At 42.7% G+C, this 27,792-nt stretch overlaps 1 protein-coding gene across 1 annotated transcript; it reads left to right on the top strand.

Moving 5' to 3' along the window:
* Nucleotides 1-749: 749 nt before the first annotated feature.
* LOC100564160 (ubiquitin carboxyl-terminal hydrolase 12) lies at nucleotides 750-19,886 on the top strand. The gene is made up of 9 exons (XM_008123763.3): nucleotides 750-909; nucleotides 6,636-6,716; nucleotides 8,833-9,046; nucleotides 9,747-9,982; nucleotides 11,157-11,233; nucleotides 11,718-11,801; nucleotides 12,303-12,500; nucleotides 14,983-15,061; nucleotides 17,152-19,886. The coding sequence occupies exons 1-9, from the start codon at nucleotides 862-864 to the stop codon at nucleotides 17,251-17,253; spliced, it is 1,119 nt and encodes a 372-aa protein (XP_008121970.1). The 5' UTR covers nucleotides 750-861; the 3' UTR covers nucleotides 17,254-19,886.
* The last annotated feature ends 7,906 nt before the right edge of the window (nucleotides 19,887-27,792 follow it).

Raw genomic sequence — 27,792 nt, 5'->3', positions numbered from 1 at the left:
AATACACAGTTGAATATGTTGGATAATAAGGAGAGATTAATAAAAAGCCTATTAAACATCAAATTAGGTTATGATTTTACAAATTAAGCACCAAAACATCATGTTATTCAACAAATTTGACAGAAAAAGTAGTTCATTACACATTAATGCTATGTTGTACAGTAGAGTCTCACTTATCCAAGCTAAACGGGCCGGCAGAAGCTTAGATAAGTGAATATCTTGGATAATAAGGAGGCATTAATAAAAAGCCAATTAAACATAAAATTAGGTTATGATTTTACAAATTAAGCCCCAAAACATCATGTTATACAACCAATTTGACAGAAAAAGTAGTTCAATACACAGTAATGCTATGTAGTAATTACTGTATTTACGAATTTAGCATCAAAATATCACAATGTATTGAAAACATTGACTACAAAAATGGCTTGGATAATCCAGAAGCTTGGATAAGCGAGGCTTGGATAAGTGAGACTCTACTGTAATTACTGTATTTACGAATTTCGCATCAAAATATCACAATGCATTGAAAACATTGACTACAAAAATGCGTTGGATAATCCAGAACGTTGGATAAGTGAGACTCTACTGTACCAAGATATAATAATATTGTAATATAGTCATACTAATATATTCAAGATAATTACTACTGATAATATATATCAAGACATACTGTTTTATGATTGTATATTTGCAGCTTGGGAAGAAAGGAGGAAGAGAGAGGTAGGAACTGATTTGCGCCGGAACCCTCCTTCCGGGTCGTGCCGGGCTCTTTTGGGCGCTGCACCGAGCGGAGAGTTTAGGGCGTGGCGCCACCTGCGGCTCATCCAAGATGGCGGGAGGCTGCCGGTTGCCGGGCGGATGGAAGTCCTGATGACGGTGCGGAGACTCGCCTCCATCTGTACCATGGTGAGTGAGGGGACGGTGGGCTCGCGAGGGGAGGAAAGGGCGGGCCTGGGCCTGGTCGTGGCCCCGCCTGGGCCTCTGAGCATGTGCAGAGCGCTCTCTTCGAGCGGAGGGACGGAGGCCTCTCCCTGGCCTTGCCCTCTTCTATCTAACCCTTTCTAGCCCCTCGACGCCACCTCTCGCAGGCCCTTCTCTGACACGTTGTTGATCCTATTCGGTCTCTGAGCATGTGCAGAGTGCAGAAGGCGAAAGAGAGATCAATCCCCAGGAAGAGTGGGCAGGACTGTATCACAGAGGTCTACACTGCCCTGCAATCCGGGTTCTGGATCCACATTATCTGCTTCGAAACTACATTAGAGTCTCACTTATCCAACATAAACAGACCGGCAGAATGTTGGATAAGTGAATATGTTGGATAATAAGGAGAGATTAAGGAAAAGCCTATTACACATTAAGTTAGGTTTGATTTTACAAATGAAGCACCAAAACATCCTGTTATACAACAAATTTGACAGAAAAGGTAGTTCAATACACAGTAATGCTATGTATTAATTACTGTATTTATGAATTTAGCACCAAAATATCGTGATGTATTGAAAACATTGACTACAAAAATGTGTTGGATAATCCAGAACGTTGGATAAGTGAGACTCTACTGTAGTATTATATTGCATTACTGTCTATGCCGCCATGTAAACCAGCTCAAAGATCCAGAAACCATCCAGATTGTATGGCAGAATATATTAGTATGACTATATTATAATATTATTATCTTGTACTATTATTAGTATTATATTGCATTACTGTCTATGCCGCCATGTAAACCAGCTCAAAGCAGACAATCTGATCCAGAAACCATCCAGATTGTATGACAGAATATATTAGTATGACTATATTATATTATTATTATCTATTGGTATTACATTGTATTATTATTAGTATTATATTGCATTACTGTCTACGCCGCCATGTAAACCAGCTTAAAGCAGACAATCTGGATCCAGAAACCATCCAGATTGTATGGCAGAATATATTAGTATGACTATATTATAATATTACAGTAGAGTTTCACTTATCCAACACTCGCTTATCCAACGTTCTGGATTATCCAACGCATTTTTGTAGTCAATGTTTTCAATACATCGTGATATTTTGGTGCTCAATTCGTAAATACAGTAATTACTACATAGCATTACTGCGTATTGAACTACTTTTTGTGCCAAATTTGTTGTATAACATGATGTTTTGGTGCTTAATTTGTAAAATCATAACCTAATTTGATGTTTAATAGGCTTTTCCTTAATCTCTCCTTATTATCCAACATATTTGCTTATCCGATGTTCTGCCGGCCCGTTTATGTTGGATAAGTGAGACTCTACTGTATTATCTATTGGTATTATATTGTATTATTATTAGTATTCTATTGCATTACTGTCTATGCCACCATGTAAACCAGTTCAAAGCAGACAATCTGGATCCAGAGACCATCCAGATTGTATGGCAGAATATATTAGCATGACTATATTATAATATTATTATGTATTGGTATTATCTTGTATTATTATTGGTATTATCTTGTATTATTATTAGTATTATATTGCATTACTGTCTACGCCACCATGTAAACCAGCTTAAAGCAGACAATCTGGATCCAGAAACCATCCAGATTGTATGGCAGAATATATTAGTATGACTATATTATAATATTATTATATATTGCTATTATCTTGTATTATTATTAGTATTATATTGCATTACTGTCTATGCTGCCATGTAAACCAGCTTAAACCAGACAATCTGGATCCAGAAACCATCCAGATTGTATGGCAGAAAATATTAGTATGACTATATAATAATATTATTATATATTGGTATTACAGTGTTCCCTCACTACTTCGCAGTTCACTTTTCGCGGATTTGCTGTTTTGCGGTTTTTCAATAAACTCTAAAATCATAAAAAATTACAATTTACAGCCTAAGGAAGGGAGGAAGGAGAAGCCAAAGGGAGAGAAAAGGAGCCCAAGCAGCAATGGGAGGAGAAGGAGGCGATTTATCAACACACAGTTGGTTGATAAAGATTTAAAATAGTGTATAACGACTAAAATAATGTATAAGTAGTGAAATAAATATAGTGTCCCTACTTCGCAGATTTTCACTTATTGCGGGTGGTCTTGGAATGTAACCCCTGCAATAAGTGAGGGAACACTGTACTAGATATTTCAATATATGCATTTGGTGGGCATTTTAACCCTCAAGGAGAGGCAGGTAACAAATGAAAGTGGTGATGATGGCATTGATGTTGCCTTTATGGACTGCAGTGGCACCAAAAAAAGGAATGACCTGTTAGGTGACCAGAGTAATGATTAAAATAGTTAATTCCCTTTTCAAAGTGACATTCCATGAAGCTTGAGTTCTATAGCATTGCAAGCAGTCCTCAGGGCTGAGTGAATTTCTGATCTGGTGTACAAAAAAGTATCAGTTTTCTGGTGTTTGTTTTCATTTTGTTTGCTTGTTTGTTTTTGTAACTTTCATCCGCAACCTGATGAAACTGTCTGGCCAAGAACGTGATAGGGAAACAGATTCTTATGGCTTGTACTGATGTGTTTGGGTGATATAGCACTTTGGGGCAGCTTTTGCACTGTTGTGTTTGTTATCTTCGCTTCCACTGTTTACATGGCACCTTCCCTCCTTCTCCAGCAAGTGATAAAATTTGCCACTGTGGCTTCTTTTCCTCGGCTATAAATAAATGCACAGTCCGAGAAGTGTCCTGGGAAAAGGCAGGGAACAGTTCAGTCCTTCCTGGATGTAGCCAGCAGACTCTTGTCTGAAGGGCAAAAAAATAAATAAATAAAGATTTGGTTTTCCTCCAAATTAAGGGCAGAAAAATTGGGTGTGTTTGCTTCATCTCGGCTGTTGGCCAAAGCCCAAGTTTCACAAAGGAGTGTGTCATCCTGTCCACTTAGAAATTGGGAAATATTGCTCTAATGGCCAAAGATGGACATAGATACATGTTTAAAAGTTATTGGAAATGGAGATGTTCCCCGCATCCAGTCCTTGGCAGGTCAGCCTGGGATTTCTGCCTCGGTCAGTTTGTCTCTGGGCTGCCAAGTTGTCTCTGGGAGTGAGTCATAGTGAGTGGTTTGGATCCTACCGGTGACGGAGCTTTAATTTGGTATTTAGAATCATAGAATAATAGAATTAAAAGAGACTATATGGGCCATCTAGTCCAACCCCCTGCCATGCAGGAAAAGCACAATCAAAGTATCCCTGATAGATGGCCATCCAGCCTCTGTTTAAAAACTTCCAAGGAATGAGCCTCCACCAGACTTCAAGGCAGAGAGTTCCACTGCTGAACAGCTCTTACAGTCAGGAAATTCTTCCTAATGTTCAGGTGGAATCTCCTCTCCTGTAATTTGAACCCATGGCTCCATTGAGTCCTAGTCTCCAGGACAGCAGAAAACAAACCCGCTCCTTCTTCCTTATAACATCCTTTCACTTATTTATACATGGCTACCATGGCTCCTCTCAACCTTCTCTTCTGCAGGCTAAACATAGCAAGTTCTTTAAGACGCGCCTCATAGGCATGGTCTTTAGACCTTTGATCATTTGACTTGCCCTCCTCTGGACACCTTCCATCTTAGGAAGATGCTTAGGAACACGCTTCTTATTAGCTGGTTTTATTTCATGTATTTTTATGATCTCTTATTGCTGTTTGCTGGCAATGCTATTCATCAAAGCATACAATCAGATTGTTGAAAAGTAAAGTTTTGCAATTATTGGGACTTCGGATACATTACCCATGGTCTCTTTAAACCTAAAGGCTTGTGCAGCCTTGAAATAGGAACACAAATGGTGGATGTGTCTTGCAGAATTTTTCCTGGAAGGCTTTATAGATAATAAATCAGTCCTCAACTTTGGATCATAAATCAGTCCTTAATTTTGCCCATGAATGGATGTCATTGCAGGGCTGTCGCCACAAGCGAAAGGCGGAGAATACAGGAAGTTTCCTAGCAAATCAAATAAGAAAGTTGGCTTTAAATAACAACAAAGGTGTTTTTATTACATATTAAAGTAATAAAGTAATATGGGATGGGGGAGAGAGTGAGATGGGAAGAACGAGGATCTGTTTTAAATCTGGCCCCTCAGGCTTTTGAGAGCCGCAGGATGAGTCACTTGCCCATGATAAGAAGAACATTATACAGAGGCTTTCCAAAAAGCGGCCCATAACTACCTTTAAGCTGAGATTCCCATCTTCCTTGGAGCACTACCTCACCTGTCAAATAAACCAGTTCTGGGTATTCCTCTTTGCTGGCTTTTCTTGTCTGTCTTTGAAGGGCTTTTGTGGTTTCATCAGATGACAAGGTCCCAGTATCACTGGCTATATATGGACTGCTTGCCCTTGGCCTTGTCTCATCTCTTATAGTGTTACTATAGCCTTGCAAACCAATGGTCTTTTATGTATTTATTTGACTAGCTTGCGGACCCGGCGGTGCCCGGGTTATTAGAAGAAGGCATTGTTTGTTTTGGGATATTAGGTAATACGACTTAAGTTTAGTCCAGATCTGTCATTGGCTGGGTTCAGTGCTCTCTGGATAAGGGTGAACTACAACTCCCAGATTCCCAGGGCAATCACCACCAAACCCTGACAATATTGGCCACGTTGGGTCTGTGTACCAAGATTTTCACTCTTATTATGTGTGCCTATATGTATAAATTTATACAATTAAAAACACTAAAGGGATGCCGGTTGAGCACCCCTTTATCTAGAAATCCAAAACCATGCATCCCAACTTGAGAAATGGCCCATCCACAAGTCCAGCTGTTCCAGAGAGAACCAAACCTAGCCTTCACCTCTTGGCTTTTGAGTCCCAAAGGTTTTGCATCTTAACCAAGGGACCCTGAGGATTGTGATGCCTTAATATCCCTTTTTGTTGTGATAAATCTAACTTATATAAACCAAAACATCTTTTTCTATTAAGAATGTTTCCCTTTGCATAATAACCCTCCTTATATCGAGCCTTGAAGCGACTTTATGTGGCAGTTAAGTCCTAGTTCCTACTGAACATACACTCCAGGGAGCTACAATTGAGTGTACCTGTATTCCCTGAAACAATATGTGGGATGTGTACTTTTCTGTATCTCAGAATTTTATTTCTTAGAAATCTCTTTGAGGAGTCATCTCTTGGTGTTTCTCTGTTAGATGCTATTATCTCTTTTCAGTGATAACTTCCAAGTATGTACACTGTCTGCAAAAGAAATGTCCTTAATTATGATGATGGATATGGAGAAGGCTCTTTACTCAGTGATAAATAACAAAAAAATTTCCCTCAGTTCAGTCTGCAGGAAGGATTGGAAGACTCTTATATGAAATCCTTGAGAAATCCTATTGGAAATGTAAAAAATAATGTAAAATGATGTGTTACATCAAGGTGGGAAGCTGGGATCCCATGGATGGTTTTAACTTGGATTAATCCTAACCAGGTTAGTCAGGATGAGCAATAATTGGAGTTGTAGTCCATCCTTAGAGGAAGACAATGGCCAAATTTTCTTTGAAGAAATCTTGCCAAGGAAACCTTAAGATAGGGTATAAATGCCAAGTTTCTTTTGGTTCAGATATTACATAAAATGTCTTGTTTCTTCTTTATTTGTATGTATTTACTTGTTGAACCATAACCTTTTATTCACCTTTTTCCTACCTTTGCTCACCAGCTGTTATTCTGTCTTTGCAGGGCGCCAATGCCTCCGCTTTGGAGAAAGAGATTGGTCCGGAGCAATTTCCCATGAATGAGCATTACTTTGGCTTGGTCAACGTAAGTGGCTTTTCACTGCTTACAGAGGCATTCGTATTTATTATCCAGTGCCTTTGAGTGTCGGTCAGTCCGGGTTGCATCTCTTTTCTGTGTCACTTCCTATCTCCTTTCGGGCTTCAAATGAGACAGATGCAAAACAGCTTCTTCTAGCGATCGCCTTGTAAACAGGAAATAAGACATGGACGCCAACCCTGCTGTCGCTTCCCCTTCAGATATATTTCTCTGCTGAATGCCAGCAACTGGATATGGCTTCCACCTCCCTAACCCAGAGGAAGAGCTGCATTTCTTGGGCCTCTTGGAGCATTGAACTTGATGTCTTTGGCTTGGAGGGACCTTGGTGGCACCGCTGCATCCCTCGAGCCGTTTTAAGTCCTCACCCACCTCTTTCTTGCCACTTTTCACCTGCAGCGAGAGCACTCCAGTTTGACATTCAGAGGCACGCTGCTCTGGTCTTCCAAATGATTTACTTTCTCAGTTTATGACACAAACACAGGATCTTTGTGTCTCTTCCCAATCGTATCTCAAAGCATTTCTTTTTCAATGTGTTGTCGAAGGCTTTCATGGCTGGAATCACTGGGTTGCTATGTGTTTTCTGGGCTGTCTGGCCATGTTCCAGAAGCATTCTCTCTTGACTTTTCACCTGCATCTACGGCAGGCATCCTCAGAGGTAATGAGGTGTCTTGGAAACTAGGCAAGTGGGGTTTATATAGCTGTGGAATGTTCAGGGTGGGAGAAAGAACTCTTGTCTGCTTGAGGCAGGTGTAAATGTTTCAATTGGCCACCTTGATTAGGATTGAATAGCCTTTCAGTGTCAAGGTCTGGCTGTTTACTGCCTGAAGGAGTCCTTTGTTGGGAGGTGTTAGCTGGCCCTGATTGAGTCATGTCTGGAATTCCTGTTTTCTGAGTGTTGCTCTTTATTTACTGTTCTGATTTCAGAGTTTTTTTTTAAAATACTGGGGGTCAGATTTTGTTCATTTTCATGGTTTCCTCCTTTGTGTTGAAATTGTCCATGTGCTTCTTGTGGATTTCATTGGCTTTTCTATGTAGTCTGATACAGTGGTTGTGAGAATGGTCCAGCATTTCTGTGTTCTCAAATAATATACTGTGTCCAGGATGCATTTGGTGGTCCCTCTGTAGACTTCTTGTCCACAGCTGCACGGTATATGGTAGGCTCCTGCAGAGGTGAGAGGATCCCTCTTGTCCTTTGCTGAACATACCATACATCAAGGGAACAACTGACCACATATGGAAGCCGGTGAAAAAACACAACCTACAAACAATCTACAGACCCTCTAAGAAAGTCCAGCAAATGCTATGTATCAAAGAACATGAAAGGCATTGCAGACTAATCCAACCAGAGAAGTCAGCCATAGCAGAGCACTTGATGAACCAACCTGGACACAGCATATTATTGGCAAACACAGAAATGCTGCACCACTCTCGCAACCACTATGTCGGACTACACAGAGAAGCCATTGAAATCCACTAACGTGGACAATTTCAACAAAAAGGAGGAAACCATGAAGAACAAAATCTGGCTCCCAGTATTAAACTCTAGAATCAGGACAGCAAATAAAGATCAGCACTCAGAAAACAGGGGAATTCCAGACATGAATCAATCAGGACCTGCTAACACTTCCCAACAAAGGATTCCCCAGGGAGGACTCAGCCAGGCTTTGAAGCTGCAAGGCCATTCAGTGCTAATCAAGCTGGCCAATTGCACCATTCACACTTACTTCAAACAGACAAGAGTTCTTTCTCCCACCCTGGACATCATTCCACAGATATATAAACCCCACTTTGCCTAGTTTCCAACAGACCTCATAACCTCTGAGGATGCCTGCCATAGATGTGGGCGAAACGTCAGGAAAGAATGCTTCTGGAACATGGCTAGACAGCTCAGAAAACTCAGAGCAACCCAAATCAGCCTTTGGTAGGAATACAGCAACCATCTCTTGAGCATCATGTTTCTCCATTGGATGCTCTAATGTTACTTTTTTTTGTGTGCTGATGGCTGCCATTCACTGTGGTCATGTGTCCATGTTCTTTAATATCCTGCCTCTCTCCCCTCCTTCTTCCCACTTGTTTTGTTTGTAACCCTCTCCTCTTTCTCCAGTTTGGCAACACCTGCTACTGCAACTCAGTCCTCCAGGCACTGTACTTCTGCCGCCCCTTTCGGGAGAAGGTCTTGGCCTACAAGGTTCAGCCCCGCAAGAAGGAGAGCCTCCTGACGTGCCTCTCGGACCTCTTCAACAGCATCGCCACCCAGAAGAAGAAGGTGGGCGTCATCCCTCCCAAGAAGTTTATTTCCCGGCTGAGGAAAGAGAACGGTGAGTCTACTATTGGATGCTTCTTGCTCCCTGCTTCATTGTTGGCTTCTTCCAGGGCTTTGCAGCCATGTCCATTGATGTGAAGGTCCAAGACACTGGAGAGGGTCTAATGTCAGACCAGTGGTCCACAGATGGGTAATGAATAGGGACAGTCGTGGCCCTCATTTTTTCAGCTCCCTATAGTGCATCACTGCCTCCCCTCCATATCTAGGCCACTGGGCGTTGTATATAAGAAAAACATTATTAGTATAAATCATTTTATGTCAAAGAGATTATTAGAAATGAATACACCCAGTCTCTGGGCACATATCCCTTTATTATTTATTTATTTGCAGCGTTTATATTCCGCCCTTCTCACCCCGAAGGGGACTCAGGGCGGATCACATTACACATATAAGGCAAACATTCAATGCCTTAACATAGAACAAAGACAAGACAAACACGGGGCTCCGAGCTGGCCTCGAACTCATGACCTCCTGGTCAGAGTGATTCATTGCAGCTGGCTGCAGCTGGTTGCTCAACAGCCTGCGCCACAGCCCGGCCTCTTTGAAAATAAATGGTAGTTAGAACCTTCTTGAAAAGGAGAAAAAATGATGTCATATCCGTTTGGCAAAGGTGAATCTCTATGCACATGTGGAGACCACCTTCTGGAGTCTTAACCTCCCTTCCTTTCCTTTGCCTTGTCCCTCTCCGTTGCCAGAACTCTTTGACAATTACATGCAGCAGGACGCTCACGAGTTCCTCAACTACCTGCTGAACACCATTGCCGACTTGCTACAAGAAGAGAAGAAGCAGGAGAAGCAGAACGGGAAGCTCCAGAACGGGAGTCTCGAGAGCAGTGGCGGCGACGAGGGGGAGAAGGGCGACCTCACCTGGGTCCACGAAATCTTCCAGGGGACCCTCACCAATGAAACCAGATGCCTGAACTGCGAAGCCGTAGGTTCCCTTGTTTACCAATTGTTCTTTACGTTCCTCTACACCACTGGTTCCCGACCTGTGGTCAGCGCAGCATTTTGGCAACGATGTGCAGCTGGGGAAAATGTGACCGGCTGGTTGAGGACATAAACGGCAGAGTTTGGTGGGGAAGGAGTTTCCAAGCTCATTCATCGCTATAATAAGTGCCAAGCTCATTCATCGCTATAATATGTTGAGAAGTGGTATTTGGGTGTGGCTTTCAACTCCATATGGTAAATGTTGTATCCTATACTTGGTTCATTTTTAATTCCAAAACGTAATCTACTTTCTGAATAACCCTCATATATCAAAGCCAGTTCAGGTAGTGAACCCTAGTGCCTCCTGCCAACCTAGCAGTTCGAAAACATGCAAATGTGAGTAGATCAATAGGTATCGCTCCGGTGGGAAGGTAACAGTGCTCCATGCAGTCATGCCGGCCACATGACCTGGAGGTGTCTACGGACAACGCCGACTCTTTGGCTTAGGAATGGAGATGAGCACCAACCCCCAGAGTCGGTCACAACTGGACTTAACGTCAGGGGAAATCTTTACCTTTTACCTTCAGGTAGTGCGTGTGTACTGCACCAGTCTCTTGCTATGTGTTCAAATATCCCTTTGAATCATGAAAAAATCCCATGTTCGAAACTTCTAACGTCATTTTGAACCTAGAGAGAAGCTTCTACAACTCTCTACACATTGCTGGCCGCTTTTCCACCATAATCTGCAAATAAATTCATGAAAAATCAGACAATGTTATTTTTTGGTTGTGTTTTCTCATGTTGTCTCTCAAAGTTGAGGCCTACCTATGATGTCAATTACAGGCCTCTCTCGTCTTTTTAAGTGGGAGAACTTGTACAATTGGTATCTGACTAAATACTTTTTTTACTGTAAATACAATAAACAAACACTAAATGTTTCCAGGTGAGTTGAACTCTGCATCTCATTTGCTGGATGAAGAACCCTATGAGCTTCGAAAATTGACACATTTGTTAGTTTTCATCCAAAAAAGAAAAAGCCAAAAGCTGCTTCATTTAATGTATAACCAGTGTGCATTTTAGAGTTTCAGTTTTATTGAATGATCAGCACAGTTCTCCCTGCATTATTCCAAATACAGTTGATTTGGGTTTTTTAAAATTCATCCTGTCTCTTTCTTCAGGTTAGCAGCAAAGATGAGGACTTTCTGGACCTGTCGGTTGACGTGGAACAAAATACGTCGATAACGCACTGTTTGAGGTGATTAAAATAAAATAAGAATGATTGGCACAGACATTTGAAATCAGGGTTGAACAGCTTGCGGAGCTCCAGATGTTGCTGGGATCCGAGCTAGTTAAATATCGTCTTTGTCACAGAAGAAACTGGAGATAAGTTAAAACACTTTGAGATTTGCTTTGACTAGAAAAGAAACCTCATCAGAGCATCTTGAAAGGTGTCCCTGATTACTTCTGTGCCCTTCAGAGGCGTTTCTTTTGATTTGGAGGGCCAAAAACTGCCTCTACTTTTAGCATTTTTATAGCGCTACAGACATAAAGTGCTCTACAATACCAAGTAATTGATTCTTCAGCTTCCTTTTTGATTAGAGATTTGGTTTCAGAATGTTTTAATGAAATGATGATGGAGGAGACGGAATATAAGAGAAAGATGCCTGGGGAAAAATATGAGACAATTGGGGTTTGAAAACCTGATGGTCCCAACTGTTGTCACTTTATTTCCTTTCCAGGGGGTTCAGCAATACCGAGACTCTGTGCAGTGAATACAAATACTACTGTGAGCAATGCCGTAGTAAACAGGAAGCACAAAAGAGGTGAGGCAATCGGTTGTTGTTTTTCACAAATAAATATACTTTGTGTTGTCGAAGGCTTTCATGGCTGGGATCACTGGGTTGCTGTGAGTTTTCCGGGCTGTCTGTTCATGTTCCATTCAGTGCTAAACAAGATGATCAAGTGCAACATTTATACTTGCCTCAAACAGACGAGAGTTCTTTCTCCCAACCTGGACTTATAAACCCCACTTGCTTAGTTTCCAACAGACCTCACAACCTCTGAGGATTCCTGCCATAGATGTGGGCCAAACATCAGGAGAGAATGCTTCTGGAACATGACTGGACAGCCCGGAAAACTCACAACAACCCAGTGATTCTGGCCATGAAAGCCTTCGACAACATATTGGTCATTTGTTTGTTTGCAGGAACCTACTGTGTGGGTTTCCTTATTCAGTGTGTCCCTTTTTCGTGTGGGTGCTGTATTTGCTCTCTCTTCCTCTCTCCCGATTTCTCATGTCATCTTGGGGGCTGTTTTTGAGCCAGGATGCGGGTGAAAAAGCTGCCCATGATCCTCGCCCTGCACTTGAAGCGGTTCAAGTACATGGACCAGCTGCACCGGTACACCAAGCTCTCCTACCGGGTCGTCTTCCCCTTGGAGCTCCGGCTCTTCAACACGTCGGGCGACGCCACAAACCCGGACCGGATGTACGACTTGGTGGCCGTGGTGGTGCATTGTGGCAGGTAAGCCTCCGGTCCTGGTCTCTGCTCCTTCTTTAGATAAGAGGGCCTTGTGGTGAAGCTGCACTGGAAAATTAGCATCGTTTGACACCACTTTAGTTGCCACTGCTCAGTATTATAGGATCTTAGGAGTTGTATTTTCCCAAGGTTTCCAGCCTTCCTTAACTTTTGTTTTATTACCTTATTGTGTTTTAACCTGTGTATATTGTGCTAATGTATTTGTGTTGTTACTCTTGTAACAATGTGAGCCGCCCCAAGTCCCCGCCGGGAGATGATGGCGGGGTATAAATAAAGAAATAATAATAATAATAATTATTATTATTATTATTATTATTATTATTATTAAGCGTACTGGTGTCTCCCCAAACAACATCTATTGGGATTCCATAGCATTCAGCCTTGGCAGTTCAAATGGTGTCAGTGTGCATTAATTCTATGTGTAGAATTGTTGTCAAAATCTCCTTGGCTACCCATTTCCCCCCCTCAATTTATTTATTGGGTTGCTGTGAGTTTTCCGGGCTGTATGGCCATGTTCCAGAAGCATTCTCTCCTGACGTTTGGCCCACATCTATGGTAGGCATCCTCAGAAGTTGTGAGGTCTGTTGGAAACTAAGCAAGTGGGGTTTATAGGTCCAAGTTGGGAGAAATAACTCTTGTCTGTTTGAGGAAAGTGTCAATGTTGTACTTGATCATCTTGATTAGCACTGAATGGCCTGGCAACGTCAAAGCCTGGCTGTTTACTGCCGGGAGGAATCCTTTGTTGGGAGGCGTTAGATGGCCCTGATTGATTCATGTCTGGAATTCCCCATTTTCTGAGAGTTGTTCTTTATTTACTGTCCTGATTTTAGAGGTTTTTTTAAAATACTGGTAGCCAGATTTTATTCATTTTCATGGTTTCCTCCTTTCTGTTGAAATTGTCCACATGCTTCGTGTGGATTTTAGTGGCTTCTCTGTAGTTCGACATGGTGGTTGTGAGAGTGACCCAGCATTTCTGTGTTCTAAAATCATATGCTCTGTCCAGGTTGGTTCATCAAGTGCTCTGCTATGGCTGACTTCTCTGGTTGAGTGAGTCTGCAATGCCTTTCATGTGTTGATTTGTGTTTGGGCATTGCTGCGTTTGGTGGTCCCTATGTAGACTTGTCCACAGTTGCATGGTATTCGGTAGAATTTATTTATTTATTTATTCTCTTGCGCATAAATCACTTTTGAATATACTTCTCTGGTTGTTTGTCTGAAAAAGACACACTATTTGTGGAAGTCAGGAGGCAAATAAATGATCGTTTAGGAGAGGAAATTGAAATAAAGGCTATTATTGGAACCGTGCAGTTATTTAAAGCGCATGGTTGTAGGCGTCTTTCCCATAAAACCAGCTCCCCCAGGTGGTTAAACTGTGTGTTAGTCCATGTTGCAGCATTTAATTAGGGGTTTCTCAAGCCTGACTTCTAAGGCCTACAAAATCACAATAGTAAAAAAAAGATGCCAATTTTGATAGAATTACATTCAGTTCCATTTGCCGTGTTGATTTTACCATTAACCAGCTGCAAACATTAATATTTTATGCGATGCAAACATGTCTCTGTTTGTGGAGGACCCCGACTGCAAAATATGTGATTTTTGGCAGATGATAGAAAGGGAAAAGGTTTCTAGCATCAAGTAAGGGGTCCCTTATTCAAAAAGAGAAAAACTTGGGTTGCTGTGAGTTTTCCGGGCTGTATGGCCATGTTGCAGAAGCATTCTCTCCTGACTTTTCACCCAATCTATGGCAGACATGCTCAGAGGTTGTGAGGTCTTTTGGAAACTATGCAAATAGGGTTTATATACAGTAGAGTCTCACTAATCCAAGCCTTGCTTATCCAAGCCTCTGGATAATCCAAGCCATTTTTGTAGTCAATGTTTTCAATATATCGTGATATTTTGGTGCTAAATTTGTAAATACAGTAATTACAACATAACATTACTGCGTATTAAACTACTTTTTCTGTAAAATTTGTTGTGTAACATGAAGTTTTGGTGCTTAATTTGTAAAATCATAACCTAATTTGATGTTTAATAGGCTTTTCCTTAACCTCTCCTTATTATCCAAGATATTCGCTTATCCAAGCTTCTGCTGGCCCGTTTAGCTTGGATAAGTGAGACTCTACTGTATCTATGGAGTGATGTCCGGGATGGGAGAAAGAACTCTTGTCTGTTTGAGGCAAGTGTGGATGTTGCAATTGGCCACCTTGATTCGTATTGAACAACCTGGCAGATTCAAAGCCTAGCTGATTCCTCCCTGGGGGAATCCTTTGTTGGGAGGTGTTAGTTGGCCCTGATGGTAAATAAAGAGCAACACTCAGAAGATAGGGGAATTCCAGACAAGAAACAATCAGGGCCAGTTAACACCTCCCAACAAAGGATTCCCCCATGCAGGAGGAATAATAAGGGGCACCCGCCAGAGATGTAAATTTCAACCCTTAGATGTAACCCCTCTCCTTTGTCTCTCCAGTGGTCCGAACCGTGGGCATTATATCACCATTGTGAAGAGCCATGGGTTTTGGCTGCTGTTTGACGACGACATTGTAGAGGTAGGTCTCTCTCTCTCTCTATGTGTCCCAACCAAACCAATGATGAATGAATGAGCCTGCCAACCAGAAATGGTTCTTTGGTAGCCTGACTAATTTTCCCCAATTTCACAGGATCAGAAAAGTAAACTGGGAAGAGTTTGTACTTTCCAAATTGTAAACACAAACGCATCCATTTTCCCATGCACAGGAATAATGGCCATCATCTAGTGGTTCAGTCTTGCCAGAGGCAAAAACATGAGACTGGGTTGCTGTGAGCTTTCTGGGCTGTATGGCCATGTTCCAGAAGCATTCTCTCCTGACTTTTCGCCCACATCTATAATAGGCATCCTCAGAGGTTGTGAGGTCTCTGGGAAACTATATATATCTGTGGAATGATGTCCAGGGTGGGAGAAAGGACTCTTGTCTGTAGGAGGCAAGTGTGAATGTTTCAATTGGCCAGCTTGATTAGCATTGAATAGTCTGGTAGCTTCAAAGCTTGGTTGTTTTCTGCCGGGGGGAATCTTTTGTTGGCAGGTGTTAGCTGGCCCTGATTGTTTCTCGTCTGGAATTGAACAAAATCTGTCTCCCAATATTAAAAAAAATTCTAAAATCATGACAGTAAATAAAGAACAACACTCAGAAGACAGGGGAATTCCAAATTCCAGACAAAAAACAGTCAGGACCAGTTAACACCTCCCAACAAAGGATTCCCCAGACAAGCAGCAGCCAGGCTTTGAAGTTGAATTCAGTGCTAATCAAGCTGGTCAATTGAAACATTCACACTTGCCTCAAGCAGACAAGAATTCTTTCTCCCACCCTGAACATTTCACAAATAATATAAACTCCACTTTGCTTAATAATGTGTTATTATGTTGTTATGTAATGTATGTGTGGTTTTTATTATTGGAAAACGCCCTGAGTGCCATCCAGGAGATAGGGCAGAATATAAATTAAGAATAAGAATAAGAATAATAATTATTATTACTATTTTATTATGACACAGCAAACAAGGTAAATATGCTGGATTTCGTATCACAAAATCACAAGTTCAACACTTCCCAAGTGTCTAGGACTGTGTGATGTATTTTCGGATGATGCGTGCAGATCCCAGTAGGGTGGCCTTTTGCAGTTTGGCAGATCGTGATTTTGTCAATGTCTATTGTTTCCAAATGCCGGCTGAGGTCTTTTGGCACGGCACCTAATGCGCCGATCACCACTGGGACCACCTGCACTGGTTTCTGCCAGAGTCTTTGCAGTTCAATCTTGAGGTCCTGATAGCGGCGGAGTTTTTCCTGTTGTTTTTCGTCAATGCGACTGTCACCTGGGATGGCAACATCAATGATCCAAACCTTTTTCTTTTCCACAACTGTGATGTCTGGTGTGTTGTGTTCCAGAACTTTGTCAGTCTGGATTCGGAAGTCCCACAGTATCTTTGCGTGCTCATTTTCCAATACTTTTGCAGATTTGTGATCCCACCAGTTCTTTGCTGCTGGGAGGTGGAACTTGAGGCATAAGTTCCAATGAATCATTTGGGCCACATAGTTGTGCCTCTGTTTGTAGTCTGTCTGTGCGATTTTCTCACAGCAGCTGAGGATATGATCAATGGTTTCGTCGGTTTCCTTGCACAGTCTGCATTTTGGGTCATCAGCTGATTTTTCGATCTTGGCCTGAATGGCCTTTGTCCTGATGTCTTGCTCCTGGGCTGCAAGGATCAGGCCTTCTGTCTCCTTCTTCAGGGTCCCATTCGTGAGCCAGAGCCAGGTATTCTCCTTGTCAGCTTTTCCTTCAATTTTGTCAAGGAACTTTCCATACAATGTTTTGTTGTTGTTGTTGTTGTTATTATTATTATTATGCTTCTAGAACATGGCCAGACAGACTGGAAACCTTTCAGGAAACCAGTGATTCTGGCCAGGAAAAAACATGAAAGTTTGTATAGATTATGATGGTCATGATGTTTATTTATACCCTTCTTTTTCTCTCCTCAAAGTGGCTTACGTTAAAAGCAAGAATGGAAGTAAAATCAGACCTCACGTAGTTCTACTTCCATTCCACTTTAGCACCCAGGAATAAGCAGCAATGCTATTTTCCCCTCCTATTTTTTTCTCTGGCAGAAAATCGACGCTCAAGCGATTGAAGAGTTCTATGGCTTGACGTCGGACATTTCCAAAAACTCGGAATCTGGGTATATCCTCTTTTACCAGTCGAGAGACTAAAGTGGCGCACTTTGCAAACAAAAGAAGGGATCACGACCGTGTCCGGACGGGACAACCTGGTGCTCGCAAAACTACGTCTCCCGCATCGTAGGACCAGGGGAGATCACCGGGAAACTAGCGGGACCCTCTCCTCGCAGCGGCCGCCTTGAGCAAGGATGCTGTGCGCTCTGGATTTCTTCCGGCGCTGTTTTATACACACCTGCGTTGTCTTTACTTGAAACTGGGCTCGGGAACCAAGGAAGGTCGCGTTGTCGGACTTCAGAGATGACCCAAGGCTTTCCTTTGGATTCTGGTTCGTGTTGATTTCCTGCTTTCTCACAAAGGGATTTCAAATGGCACGTCTCGGTCGGCTCTAAATAGCCGAAATTGTTTAGGAAGCAGCCGATTTTTCACTGTGTCTTTGGCAGGCATGGGCAAACTTCGGCCCTCCGGGTGTTTTGGACTTCAACTCCCACAATTCCTAACAGCCGGTAGGCTGTTAGGAATTGTGGGAGTTGAAGTCCAAAACACCCGGAGGGCCGAAGTTTGCCCATGCCTGATAGAGAAAAAGCAAAATAGCGAATTATTTACATTACGGAGTTCATCCTTTTCGGTGCATCTGATGCCTTGTAAAGTAGGATTTTTTTGGCACAGTAATGGGCAATACTGTGATCATAGAGATCATGAAAATATGTGTGATAAAGAATATCAGCCCATAAACGTCCCCATGGATTTCCTCAAAAGCGTTGATTTCAGGCAACACTATTTATTACACAATTTCCCCCTTTTTCTTCTCTGTCTCTCCCTCCCAGATTGAAAGTAACTTTTCTAAACTTTGTTATACTTCTTTTGGGTTTTTTGTTGTTGTAATAAACAGGATTGACTCTGCAGCATCCTAGGGAACAAAGGAGTCATGCAGTGGTTCTCAACCTGTGGGTCCCCAGATGTTTTGGCCTGGGATTTCTGGGAGTTGTAGTCCAAAACACCTGGGGACACACACAACGCCTGTTATAGTGGGTCCACCAACACTGTAATGCGGTTTAACTGCAATATATGAGTCTACACTGCTGTATAATGTGGTTTGATACAGTTAAGCTGAATAATATAGCAATGTATATGGCACATGAGACTCAAAACAAAGATCGCCATATTGCTTGAAGCGTCCTTATGAGCCAAAAGTGTCCTCTGTGCAATTTTTTAGCACTAATTTATCTGCGTATTAAAATCTCGGGACGCACATACATCCACACACAATGCGTATTAACTAACTTTTAGGTTAAGCATGTGCAAATGCAATGCTTTTGGATCCCTTCCTGTTGTCAGAGCAAAATAAGGTTGCCTTGGGAAAAGCCTACATGGGAACTGCTTAGCATTGTTGTATATTGCAATAGCATATTGTAATATGCTATAATGTTGTATATTACAATAGCAAGGATTAATAGGAAATCGACGATGCAAAAGGGAAGTGTCTGCTCTAAGAGATCACTGATCTAGGTTGCTGTGAGTTTTCTGGCCACGTTCCAGAAGCATTCTCTCCTGACGTTACGCCCACATCAATGGCAGGGAACCTCACAACCGCTGAGGATGCTTGCTATAGATGTGGGCGAAAACGTCAGGAGAGAATGCTTCTGGAACATGGCCATACCGCAACCCAGCGATTCCAGCCATGAGAACCTTCGGTAACACATTACTGATCTAGTTGCCAGTTTGGCAGTTTTGGTTTCCCTGTGTCTGGAATTCTGTGTAGTCGGACATGGTGGTTGTGAGAGTGGTCCAGCATTTCTGTGTTCTCAAATAACTGCTTCCCAGTTAACATAAATGGAGGGAGATGTTTCCATATAGCCTTTGTGGGCTCAATAGTCTTTCTAACCCGGGCATGGGCAAGCTTTGTCCCTCCGGGTGTTTGGACTCCAACTCCCAGCATTCCTAACAGCCTCAGGCCCTTTCCTTTCCCCCCTCAGCCTTCTCAGTTCCCTTGTGAAACGGGAGTTTTCCTGAGAAGCCAGATTAGGTTTGAGAACAGAGGGAGTGATGAATATACTTCAGCAGCTGAGGGGGAAAAGGAAAGGGACTGAGGCTGTTAGGAATGGTGGGAATTGCAGTCCAAAACACCCGGAGGGCCCAACTTGGCCTATGCCTGTTCCAACCCATTCCACTATTTTCCTAAATTCCAATTTCAACATTTTCTAACCAACACCAGAAAAAAAAAACTAAAACGAAATGCCTTTCTTTGCTAGTAAAACAATAATGTCTAATATGCAAAGGTAATGAATTGCATCTTCAACGTTTGTCACACTTAATAGAACAACCGATGAAAACGATGCGATGTTCGGAGTGAACTTTTCTCTTTGGTAGAAAAACCTCTTTTCACCTGTATTCGTTCTAGGCTGATTTGCAAATGCAGAAAAGTCACTTCGGAGAACACTAACCGAGCTCGTATTTTGTACATTTGGGGATAATGTTTTTACAAATAACTTGCCTGACTTGAGAAAGAGAAATAGAAGAAGAAGAAATAGAATATTGGGATATATATGCTATAGATTTAAAAAGTGCACTTTTGCTACAGATTTATAAGGGAAATAAATGGGAAGTGAGTGGTATGGTGTTAACTTCTGTGTCATAAATATATCTCCAATAAAGGTCAAGTATGGTGAGATGGCTCAAATGTTTGTGTTTGTGTCTGCCATTAAATCTAGATAAACTGGGCGGTGATGGCACCTATTAGGACACGGGGGCGGGGCCAGAGGAGGGCGGGGCCTCTTCCCAAGTGCCAGAGACAGGGCTGAGCACTTGAGGCGCCTGTTAGAACACACAGGGGGTGGAGCTAGAGGAGTGGGCGTGGCTTTTTCCAAAGAGCCCTAGACAGGGCTGAGAATCTATACCTCTCCTGAGGTGCTTGTTGGGACACAGAGGGTGGAGCTGGGGCGGGGGCGGGGCCTCTTCCCAAGAGCCCGAGACAGGGCTGAGCCTCTATACCTCTCCTGAGAGGCCTTTTAGGACTAAAGGGCGGGGCTAGGGGCGGGGGCGGGGCCTCTTCCCAAGAGCCCGAGACAGGGCTGAGCATCTATATCTCTCCTGAGAGGCCTTTTAGGACTAAAGGGCGGGGCTAGGGGTGTGGGCGGGGCCTCTTCCCAAGAGCACAAGACAGGGCTGAGCCTCTTTACCTCTCCTGAGAGGCCTTTTAGGACTAAAGGGCGGGGCTAGGAGCGGGGGCAGGGCCTCTTCCCAAGAGCGTGAGATAGGGCTGAGCCTCTATTCCTCTCCTGAGAGGCCTTTTAGAACTAAAGGGCGGGGCTAGGGGTGGGGGCGGGGCCTCGTTCCAAGAGCCCGAGACAGGGCTGAGCCTCTATATCTCTCCTGAGAGGCCTTTTAGGACTAAAGGGCGGGGCTAGGGGTGTGGGCGGGGCCTCTTCCCAAGAGCACAAGACAGGGCTGAGCCTCTTTACCTCTCCTGAGAGGCCTTTTAGGACTAAAGGGCGGGGCTAGGAGCGGGGGCAGGGCCTCTTCCCAAGAGCGTGAGATAGGGCTGAGCCTCTATTCCTCTCCTGAGAGGCCTTTTAGAACTAAAGGGCGGGGCTAGGGGTGGGGGCGGGGCCTCGTTCCAAGAGCCCGAGACAGGGCTGAGCCTCTATATCTCTCCTGGGAAGCCTTTTAGGACTAAAGGGTGGGGCTAGGAGCGGGGGCGGGGCCTCTTCCAAAGAACGTGAGATAGGGCTGAGCCTCTATACCATTCCTGAGAGGCCTTTTAGGATTAAAGGGCGGGGCTAGGGGTGGGGGCGGGGCCTCTTCCCAACAGTGTGGGACAGGGCTGAGCCTCTATACCTCTCCTGAGAGGCCTTTTAGGACTAAAGGGCGGGGCTAGGGGTGGGGGCGGGGCCTCTTCCCAAGAGCACGAGACAGGGCTGAGCATCTATACCTCTCCTGAGAGGCCTTTTAGGACTAAAGAGCGGGGCTAGGGCTGGGGCCGGGGCGTCTTCCAAAGAACGTGAGATAGGGCTGAGCCTCTATACCTCTCCTGAGAGGCCTTTTAGGACTAAAGGGCGGGGCTGGGGTGGGGGCGGGGCCTCTTCCCAAGAGCCTGAGACAGGGCTGAGCCTCTATACCTCTCCTGAGAGGCCTTTTAGGACTAAAGGGCTATCATGGATTCCCACATCTTTCCAGAACTTACTGAGCTACTCCTAGACCATTATAGATCCCCAACTCCTATAAACCATTGAGCTGCTTCTAGAACAGTGGTTCTCAACCTGGGCTCCCCAGATGTTTTTGGCCTACAACTTCCAGAAATCCCAGCCAGTTGACCAGCTGTTAGGATTTCTAGGAGTTGAAGGCCAAAAACATCTGGGGACCCCAGGTTGAGAACCACTGTCCTAGAACCTCATAGATCCTCACTTCCTTCTGCAGAACCTCAAACTTCCAAAAAGATTTGTCAACACTAGAGATGCCAGGGTTGAAAAAACATATGACCACCCGTAGGAAAAGGCAATGCTTTTTAATACCGCAAATTAAAAGAAACCACATAGAGCAAACACCTTCTTCGGTTCTACGAGTAATTTCTCCCTCTCTCTCTTGCTTCTGCAGTATAATTAGTTACGACGCTTTTAGCAGCTGTCATTCAACACTGTTACTATTTTCCCCTTCATCTGACTCAACACTGATTATACTGCGTGGATGTGGATGGTTTCTAATAATGGAGCAAATGTTGAAAGGAGCTCCAAGAGTCACGTTTGCTTTGAATAAGCTTAGTTTCATTAGTCAAATCAGACTCTACTCTGGTACACTTACTACATCATCATCATCATCATCATCATTATCTTATTATTATTATTATTATTATTATTATTATTATAGCTACCTTTAGGAAAGAACAGAAAACATGGACCGGAAGCAGACCTTTGGAAATAATTATTTATAACTTATCATGATGGTGAACTGGTTGAATCTGGGTTTACAATATAATATATAATCAGGCAAATATAATCAGGCAAATATACAATATAATCAGGCAAATTTTTAAATGATGTGTTTTATTATCATATACAGTAGAGTCTCGCTTATCCAACGTAAACGGGCCGGCAGAACGTTGGATAAGCAAATATGTTGGATAATAAGGAGAGATTAAGGAAAAGCCTATTAAACATCAAATTAGATTATGATTTTACAAATGAAGCACCAAAACATCCTGTTATACAACAAATTTGACAGAAAAAGTAGTTCAATACACAGTAATGCTATGTAGTAATTACTGTATTTACGAATTTAGCACCAAAATATCACGATGTTTTGAAAACATTGACTACAAAAATGCGTTGGATAATCCAGAACGTTGGATAAGCGAGTGTTGGATAAGTGAGACTCTACTGTAGTTAATTTTAATTCTTAGTTTGCCATGTTTTGATACTGTTGTTTATGTATTTTATTTTATTTTTGGTTTTGTACTGCGACTTTTTGTAAGCTGCCCAGAGATGATGATGATGATGATGATGATGATGATGATTATTATTATTATTATTATTTGAAACACAACAAGATGAGTCCACAGCAGACACTCTGCTGGCTGTTGTATTGGATCACATGTCGGACACTTTATTATTATTATTATTATTATTATTATTATTATTATTATTATTATTTGTTGTTGTTGTTGCTGCTGCATGCCATTCATTTCAATAAGGTTTGCTATTATTCACGGTTTACTCTTTCCATGGTAAGTTCAAGACCCGATCGTTGCAGACATGAGAGTTGTCATTTGCAAAACCCTTTGCGAAAGAGCAGGTGTGTATACAGACAATTCCTGCAGAAACCAATGGGTCTGGTCTTTATTCAGGTGCTTTGATGGTCAAGATCTCCTGGTTTCCTGACAAACTCTGGTCCTTAGCCTTCTATTTTTTGGAGTCCGGAAGCAACTGGTTGCCCCGTACTTTGCTGAAAGGAAACCTCGATGCTTTGTCAAAATGACACTCGTTCGGTGGTGTCCCTCCTGCGGTATCGGTGCCATTGGGTTGGATGCGTCACTTGCCGAGCAGAAACAGAGTGCCAGTTGCTATAGCGATCTTTCATCTCAATCTCCTTGGAAATGGGGGAAAAGGGAAACGTTCTGGGTCGGCATGCATGGTTTGGCGAGATAAGGGATAATAAACACGACCTGAGGGTGACGTATAAAGGGAGAAGTTGGATTGGGCTCACGATGTGGCTGGAATTCGGCACTTCTTCCATCATCGAGATCACACCAGAGGAAGAGACACAGCATGGCATAATGGTTTGAGTGTTGGGACTAGGACACTGGGAAACCAGGGTCCAAATCCTCACTCAGTCATAAAAAGTCATTGGGTGACTTTAGGCAAGTCGTGCTGTCTCAGCCGCAGAGTAAGCTTCTGAACAAACCTGGTCCTGAAGCCCCACAACATAGTCACCATTCAAATCTATGTAGAGATAAAGTTGTCCTATTACTAGCTAATATACAGAATAGGAAATGAGGTTTAATGGGTGTTAAACTAATTAGAAATTGTTTAATGTTACTGGGTGCTGGCAACAGCAAATCTATTATGTTGTCTTTTTAAAATATAGTTTACAAAAGCTTCAGGAGATTCTACCACGAACACATGAAAGAACCCTCAGAAGCAACCTGAAGAAGGGATATTTATCCAGAAACAAGGATCACAAAATACCCGGGAGCCCTTGTTGTTTTGTTTTACACTCCTTTGTACGCATTTTCGAGACATTCATTTGCATGGGACAATGCTGAATATATCTAAAGTGTGAACCACAATTTACAGAAGAAATCATCAGTTGTTTTATTTTATTGACCATGCATTCCTAAGACTTTTATCTGCGTGGGACAATACTGAAATTCAAAGTGAATATACTTATGTTACTGTGAAAAAACATACAAGCATGAATATAATGTTTGATGTAATGTTGTAAACAGTCTTCACTTGTTCATTCCTCATGCGCCTGGATTGATTATAGTCTGGTTCCATTGTTCTATTCTTTATATTGGCTAGTAGTAGGACAACTTTATCTCTATGTGTATTTATAGATTTCTGTGTACTTTAGTGACCATTCAAATCTAGGCACTTATCATAGCGAGGAATGAGCTTGGAAACTCCTTCCCCACAAAACTCTGCCACTTGCGTCCTCAACACAGCGTTTTAGCGACGATGCACAACTGCGGGAAGGGGAGACCGGCTGGTTGAGGCAGCAAGCAGCAGAGTTTTGTGGGGAAGGAGTTGACAAACTCATTCATCGCTATGATAAGTGCCTAGATTTGAATGGTGACTATGTTGAGGAGTGGTATTTGGGTGTGGTTTTCAACTGCATATAGTAAATGTTTTCTCCTATACTTCATTTATTTTTAATTCCAGAACGTAACCTACTTTCTGGATAACCCTCGTACATCTTTCATTCAATGACACCAGCCTCAAAAGACACACTTTCTGACCCTCAAATGAGGGAGCCAATGTGTGTAGTCTGTTAGACCACGGTTTTGAATCCATTTGATTGTGCGTTTTTGATGCTGTGTGAGTCACACTCTCTCAACCTCAGATGCCGACAATGGCAAACCTCCCCGAATGAATCTTGACAAGGAAACCTTGCAATAGGTTCGTTTCAGAGTCACCATGTGATGCTGGCTGTCAGTCAAGCGTAGTTTTGCTCTTAATGGCACCTGTCTCCAACTTATTAGAAATTCCCTTCTTCTGTCTGTCGGTGCCAGATTGTGATGAGGAGGAAAAGTGAGAAATCCCCTCTGTCCTCAGAGCCAGATGGTGAAAGTGACACATTTCTGTAAGAGCTTCAAATCTGTCTCTGGGAGTTTGGATTGGAGTTGGCATGTTGCGACTCGGGAAAAAGAAAGAAAGAAATCCTACTACGTCTGGCAGCTAATCAGCCTTGTTTCCTTTCCTGTGTTCTTGCATTGTTTGATACACAGTAATGATTGTTATGGATCGTGGACCATCAGAGGACAATACAACCCTGAAAAGTTTATAAAATCCATCCATGCCTTTCTCTACAGCCCACATTCCCCTCAAATTAGGGCTCAAGGAAGCTTACACAAGGCAGAAAACTACTCCAAAAGCATATAGTTCAAATAATATTAAGCCAATGGAAACATTTGAAATATCTCAACACATTTACACTGTAGGGTTAAAGCGGTTTGACACTACTTTTACTGCCATGGAGGCACTAGCACCTTTTGACAGAGGAGGCTAAAGACGTTGCAAAACTACAACTTCCATGATTTCATCCCACTGAGCCGTGACAGTTAAAGTGGGGTCAGACTGCATCAATTCCACAGTATGTGGTTGAAAGCCAGACCCAAATACCACTTCTCAACGTAGTCGCCATTCAAATCTAGGCACTTATCATAGTGAGAAATGAGCTTGGAAACTCCTTCCCCACAAAACCCTGCCGCTTGCGTCCTCAACCAGCCAGTCTCCCCTTTCCGCAGCTGCGCATCGTCGCCAAAATGCTGCGTTGAGGAAGCAAGCGGCAGAGTTTGGTGGGGAAGGAGTTTCCAAGCTCATTCATCGCTATGATAAGTGCCTAGATTTGAATGGCGACTATGTTGAGGAGTGGTATTTGGGTCTGGCTTTCAACTGCATTTGGTAAATGTTTTCTCCTATACTTTGTTCATTTTTAATTCCAAAACGTAATCTACTTTCTGGATAACCCTCGTATTAAGAATACTCTCTAGCTACTCTGGGAATCTAACACTGAGCCTGGGAGAGGGAAGCATCCTCATGTGGAAATGGGTGTGTGTGTGTGTGTGTGTGTGTGTGTATATCTCGATTAAGAACGCTCGCTAGCTACTCTGGGAATCTAATGCTGAGCCTGGGAGAGAAAACCCTCTGCCTTACATCTGATGTGTATGGAAATGGGTGTTAATATTATATATATATATTGATTAAGAATGCTCGCTAGCTACTCTGGGAATCTAACGCTGAGCCTGGGAGAGGGAAGCATCCTCATGTGGAAATGGGTGTGTGTGTGTGTGTGTGTGTGTGTGTGTATATATATATATATATATATCGATTAAGAACGCTCGCTAGCTACTCTGGGAATCTAATGCTGAGCCTGGGAGAGGAAAGATCCGCATTACATCTGATGTGTGTGGAAATGGGTGTTAATGTAATATATATATATATATATATATATATATATATATATATATATTGATTAAGAACGCTCGCTAGCTACTATGGGAATCTAACGCTGAGCCTGGGAGAGGAAAGCCTCTGCATTACATCTGTGGTGCGTGGAAATTAGTTTTAATAATAATATTATTATTAATAACAGTACTCTGGGGAAGATCCAAACGTTTAAAAAGTTGGTGGGCTACAAGGGATCGAAATGCCCTCTATGTGTGGTGATTTTCACCCCTCCTCTAGCCCAAAAACCAAGCCTCAGAAGCCCTCCCATTGCCGCCAATGACACAAAACTTTTCATGTTTTTTCATTAGCCAGATGAACATTTGTGTCGTATAGGTGTCCCATTTTCGTTAGCGGGAACCGAATACGAAAATGAGATGACATGAATGAAACTACACAAAACAAACAGCAAGTCCATACAAAAGCACAACACTAATGTCTACGCAGTTCCCTTTCTGCCACTAAAACTGCACAAACTGACTTTGCAGTACCCAACCGGGGTCCCAGATCATGGCCCAGGCCTGCCTTTCTCACCTGCTCCTTGTGTTCTTCTCCCAATGCAATCCATTTGACTCACATCGAGAGCTGACGTGTGGGTGGACGTTCTTCTGCTTCCTTTTCCACAGCTTCTCTGGATAACTAAAGGAATGCTCAATGAAATCTGGCTTGATCCGATGACTCTATTTTTATGTCCACCTCCCCCGCAACTTGCCTTCTGCGTACCCTCTTTTGAGCAGCTTCCTCTCCCTTCCTGCGTTCAAGGAGCTGAGCCTTTTATAGGTCTTAGGGATGTGCAATTTTTCGTTAGTCGTCGTAAGTTTATCAAATTCGTACTTATTTATTTTTATTAATTTTTATTCAAATTTCAATTATTAAATACAGCGAAAGTGTGAGAACATTTTTTTTTAGAAAAAGTGAATGAAAAGATAGTATAGATCAAGAATAATAATAAGGAAACAAAAAATACCCACACCCATAGTTCCTCCTGATCCAAAAAGAAAAAAGAGAGAGAGCTCTTTGACTTCCGTTCTTTGACTTTGACTTCCGTTCAAATTTGTATTTATGACGTGATATCCGACGTGGCCAAAAACATAAGAATCAAAACTTATGGTAAGGTAAAGGTTTTCCCCTGACGGGGTTGGTGCTCATCTCCATTTCTAAGCCGAAGAGCCGGCATTATCCTTAGATGCCTCCAAGGTCATGTGGCCATAGGCATGACTGCATGGAGCGCCATTACCTTCCCACCAGAGCGGTACCTATTGATCTACTCACATTTACAGGAAAGGGACCCTCAAAGGCCATCTAGATGGTTTCATAAGGCCATAGCTAAGCAAAGAGACCTTCCAAGACCATCTAGACAATCTCATAAGACCATTGGTAAGGAAAGAGACCTTCAAAGTCCATCTGGATGATC

The sequence above is a fragment of the Anolis carolinensis genome, unplaced genomic scaffold (assembly GCF_035594765.1).
Source record: "Anolis carolinensis isolate JA03-04 unplaced genomic scaffold, rAnoCar3.1.pri scaffold_12, whole genome shotgun sequence".
NCBI lineage: Eukaryota > Metazoa > Chordata > Lepidosauria > Squamata > Dactyloidae > Anolis > Anolis carolinensis.
This window is presented reverse-complemented; position numbering and strand designations above follow the sequence as displayed.